This window comes from Leishmania donovani, chromosome 27 (genome assembly GCF_000227135.1).
Source record: "Leishmania donovani BPK282A1 complete genome, chromosome 27".
NCBI lineage: Eukaryota > Euglenozoa > Kinetoplastea > Trypanosomatida > Trypanosomatidae > Leishmania > Leishmania donovani.
Window position 1 is genome coordinate 78626 of NC_018254.1, and position 4950 is coordinate 83575.

Genomic DNA, 4950 nt, shown 5'->3' on the forward strand with positions numbered 1-4950 from the left:
GGTGGGCGCCGGCGTGACGGGTGCGGGTGTGCGGCGACCTGCAGAGCGCGGCGGTGGTGTGGAGTATGAGGCAGGGGCCGTGCTCGGATGGCTGAGCCGGCGCGTTGCTGTAGGGCGTGTGTGTGCAGGGCTGCTTGGCACCACGCGATGTGCCCGTGACAGGGGCGGGGCGGAGTTCAGCTCCGATGCACCGTGACAGAGAAGGAGCGTGTTGGAGAGAGAAAAACGAAACGTTCACAGTGACAGAGCCGTTGCCCCTTCAAAACAGCGACGATCGAAGAGGGGGAGAAGAGAACGGCAGTCGAAGCTGAGTGGGCTTTGCGCTGCACTCTATGCGTGTACTGAGGCGCTTGATGCAGCGAGGCGCGAACCGCATATGTAGGCGATGCGAAATGTTGAAGGGCTTGCGGAAGGTAAAGCTGGCGAGCGCGAAAACCGTGTACTTGCGTGTCTGTCTTCTGCGAGTGCTTGGAGACTGTACAACTGGGCACGGAGGAGGAGGCCGTTGCTCAAGTCGCACAACTTCTACTCGCATCCCCGCTTTACTTTCATCTTTGGCTCTTGACCGCAGTTTACGCATATCGACGCAGTACACGTTGACAGAACAAACGGGAGAGACGCAGAAAGGGCTGGCATGTATGAGGTAACGGCACGCACGGCTGTTTCCTCCTGTCGTCACAAATATTGGCCGAATCCCTCCGTTTTCACCCTGACATCACCGCAGCTGTAACTGCAGCAGCAAATCGCTTGGAGCGATTCACACGCATCCCCTTCCGACAAGTATTTGCCTACACTTTTCTCTTTGCCTCATATCAACCCCATGGCACCGTTTTCAGCATGTAGTTTCTTGAGGGGCATCAAACATGTCGATAAGGACCTGCGACTGATGGCCCTGTTTGATCTTCGGCGTCACGTGCAGAGCGCTGACGAGAACAGCATCACCAACGAAGTGGTCGATAAAGTGCTTTCCTGCCTTTCTCCCGACGAGCGGTGTGAGGAGGTTCAGAATGAGGCCGCCAACGCGCTTCCAGACATGGTGGTGAAGTGCAGCCAGAGAGACGTTATTCTCCAGTACCTGTTGTCGACCGTCACGAAAACGCGTGTTTCGGAGGATGGCGATGGCGCCAACCTGCAGTACCTCAGTGGGATGACTTTCAGGAAGTGCTGTACTGAGTTCGCCAGCGAGGCTCGCAGAAACGTTGCTTTCTGGCAAAAGCAAATCGATGTGGCTCGGCATCTCTGCGTCCGCTGCGCAGCGCAACTTGAGGTGGACGACTTGGAGGACACTGCGCGTGAGATTCTTTATACCGCGGTGAACGCACTCGTGCCCGCCTACAAAGACGTACTAGGCGAGCGCGATGCCCTTGTAAAGATGGCGGTGAGGGACTTCCAGAAAACCAATTCGATCCGACACGCGAGCCTGACCCTGGTTGAGTCCTTGCTGACGCTTTTAAGGGCAGCGACGCAAGAGAGCGTGGTGGCGGAGTCGCTGAAGCTGCTTGTGACTGCGACATCCAGCGAACAGTACGTCGCCTACCTCCAGCTCTGCGAGGTCGAGATGCGCGTGCTGCGGTGGCCTCCGATGCCGGTGGTGCAGCAGATCATCGACTCCGCTTGCGAGCGTCTGGCCCACGCTGCGGAGCACTATGATGAGGGGGAGGACAGCACGGAGACACTGCTTGAAGTTGTCTGCTCTCTTTTGCAGCTGAACGCAAGTGGCGGGGCCCCGTCGTGGCGCGGCGCCTTCGCCGCTGTAAAGGATTTGGTCGCCTTCGATCCATACGCTTCAGGTGCAGAGGAGGACGCCTACGCCGCAGACGGTGGGTACGACGGGGATTACGACGAGTACTACGAGTACGACAATGGGACATCAGATTCTACATGGAAGCTGCGCATGTGGGCCGTTCGCGTCCTTCAGGTGCTGGTGGCGCAGCATGACGACAAGGAGTTGGGCATGCAGTCCCTGAACATAGCGGCGACCACACTCCAGGACCGCGTTCAAGTAGTGCATCTGGAGGCCGTGAAGCTGGTGCGCACGGTGGTCCGTCACTCCTACGTGCATGACGCGGATTGCGTCGCGTTGGTCACGAACCGCTGCCACGAACTCTGCAAGCTCGTCGGTATCGAAGATGAAAAGGCTACAGCGTCCCTGATGAAGGCTCTCGAAGACATCTTTGCCACCTTCGCACACGCTGTCGCTTTTTGTGAAAGCACCGTGCCTCTGCTGCTGAATCAAGTCCGCGCCCACTTCTCCGCAGTTGCAGCCGATGCGGCCGCCTTGGAGGGATGCCGGAGCATCGTGGCGAGTATTATCAGGGCAAGAGGAGAAGGTGCATTGTTGAGCAGCGAGACCGTGAACCTTGCCAAGGAGTTGCCGGTGTTGTGCTTGCGCGGAGGCAATTCGAGCGCCACTGCGGCCTGCATCACCAAGGTCAGCGACACACTCGCGCAGGTGTACAGCGCCACGCACGATGTATCTGTACCGGCTGCTCTGGGCAGCAACTATGGTGCTCTGCTTGAGAACGGTACCTTTCCTGCCGCATGCCGAGCGGCGGCCGCGGAGAGTCTGGCAAACTGGGCTGCGGCCCATGGTCTTTCGGCGCTGGAGCAGCCGGCAATCGCCCTGTGGCGCGCGCTGGACTACGACGAAGTAAAACTGCCTGTTCTTCGTGCACTGAGCATCATGACAGGCAGCAGTGCATCTTCAGCATCTGTTCCGACGTCTGTGCTGGAGAAAGTGGCGGCATTGGTCGAGTCAGAGTCAGCAAGTGTGCGGGCGGCCTCAGTCGAGGTGCTACTGCGCCGCCTTTCAGTTCCCAACACGCCACCGTTGACGGCGTCGTTTATGCAGCACTTGACGACCCTGTTTGCACCGGGCCACCCCCTGTCACTGTCGTCGTGTGAACTAGCCGAGATGTGCGCACTGGCGCTTCTTCTGGCACAGCTTTTCCGGCACCAAACAGAGCAGGGTGTCTCGTTTTACGAGACCTACTTTGCTGGAGTGTGGGAACACGTTGCTCGACTGGCTGATGCAGTGCTGTGGAGCCGGAGCCTGATGAACCCAGCACTAGACAGCCTCATGGCGCTTGTGGGCACCGTGTATGAGCACGAATATGCGTCGCGATTGCCTATCGAGGACGACGTGCGGCAGTTTCTGGTGTCGAACCAGTCACACATTCCATGCATCTTCACGGTGGTGCGCTGCGTGGGTGCCGGCTCCCCGTCCGCCGTGAACGCCTTTTTGCACACTCTTTCTCCCCAACTTGTGGAAAGGGCGCACTTCCTTCTCTGCGTTGGCGAGGCTGGACAGGCAAGCGGGCTGAGTGCTGACTGGTCTGCGCTGGTTCTTGACAGTGTGCAGAGCAAGGAAGGCGAGCTGGTGCGGTCTTGCGGCGAGCGGTCGCTTTCCTTGTGCATGCTGCACCCCGGCAACGCCGAGACTATCTTGATGCCGTGCGGTGAGAGGGCCGTGGACAGTGGCACCACTGGCCGGTACTACTATGTGAAGTCCATCAAAGAAGCTGCCACACTGGCCCTCTCGCGGTACAATACCGCATTTCACGACGCCGCGGTGAGCAAACGCTTGTTGTCTCTCTTCCTTCAGTCATCCGCCAGCGCGGACCTGGTGGAGCTGTACGGGGCATGTGCCGGGATTCTCAGCATGTTCATGCTTGACGCAGAGCGGGGCGTGATGATCGCTGACACCTTGTTCAAGACGGAGGCGTCGCTGGATACGCGTGTGACGTGCATGGTGGCCCTGCGCTACTTCCTGAGCACGCTGGCGGAGCGATCTGCAAGCATTGAGATCCACCGCCACATTGTTTTGCGGGCACTTCTCCAGCTGCACCGGCCCACCGACACCAAGGAAAGCACGGCACCGTCGCTGCCACTGCGCTCTATGGCATTGCGACTTCTCACCACGGTGCTTCAGCACCGTCCACATTGGCTTCTTTGCGAGGAGACACGCGTGACAATTTTCCCGAATTTGCTGACAGAGCTGCGCGAGGACACCAAGCTGCAGGGCACGTTTGATCTGAGCGGGTACACGCATCGCGTGGACAAGGGACTGGAGTGCCGCAAGCTGGCCTTTGAGTCGCTCTCTGCCGTTTTCCGGGCCGCTCGTCAGCACAACGTGGATCTGATAGAATACTGTGAAGCAGAGGCGTCTGTGATCAGCACGCTCATTATGGCCTGCAGCTCTCATGGCAGCGGCGACCGCGAACCTTCGATCAACGATACCGCAAAGGATCTGATTGTGCGGTTTGTGGAGAGCAAGCCCCGATTCGTCTTCACCCCATCTCAGCTGGACTCCTTGGTCTCCAAGCTGTTGCATGATATCCAGTGGGGCACCTCATCAACAGACGCGCAGAAGACGACGCTATTGTATACCATCAGGTGTGTTATGAGGCTGAGCAGCCACCCCGTCTTTGCGTATCACACGGGCTTCCAGGAGGTGGCCGAGGTTGCCCGACAGTCTGCACTGCTGTCGCAGAGCCTCAAACTGTGACGTGGATGCGTTCTCGTCCTTCGGCGCGAAGTGAGGCACCCCATCCATCTAGAACCTGGACACTGGTCCCCCTAGAGCTGTGAGCTCGTATGTGTGTATGCATCTGTGCGCGTGCCTGCCTTCGTGCCTGTGGGCATGGCAAGGACAATGACGGTACCGGCCGTACATCTGCAGCCTCTTGAGGGAACGTTTTGCGTATGGGGCATTTCCCCTCGGTCTCTTTCTAGAAGGTTGTCTGTTCTACGCAGTGTTTTCATTGTAGCTCTGTGCTGGTTCTCGCTGGTGACTGGGAAGCACCTCCGTGAGCTGTACCGCAGCGCCTAGCACACCCCACACCGTATGCGGTGTATGCCCAGGCAGCCCCCTCTCCCCCCTCCTATCCCCTGCCAGCGCCGGAGCCCCACTTCTCGTGGTGACAAGGGTCGAGAGTGCCTACGACGTGG

The 4950-nt window shown here is 58.8% G+C and overlaps 1 protein-coding gene across 1 annotated transcript; it reads left to right on the forward strand.

Annotated features, from left to right (window-relative positions):
* Positions 1 to 820: 820 nt before the first annotated feature.
* Positions 821 to 4507, forward strand: LDBPK_270320 (hypothetical protein, conserved; the record flags this gene model as incomplete). Its single annotated transcript, XM_003861841.1, has 1 exon — positions 821 to 4507. One exon carries the CDS (start codon positions 821 to 823, stop codon positions 4505 to 4507), a length of 3687 nt encoding a protein of 1228 aa, XP_003861889.1.
* Positions 4508 to 4950: the final 443 nt, after the last annotated feature.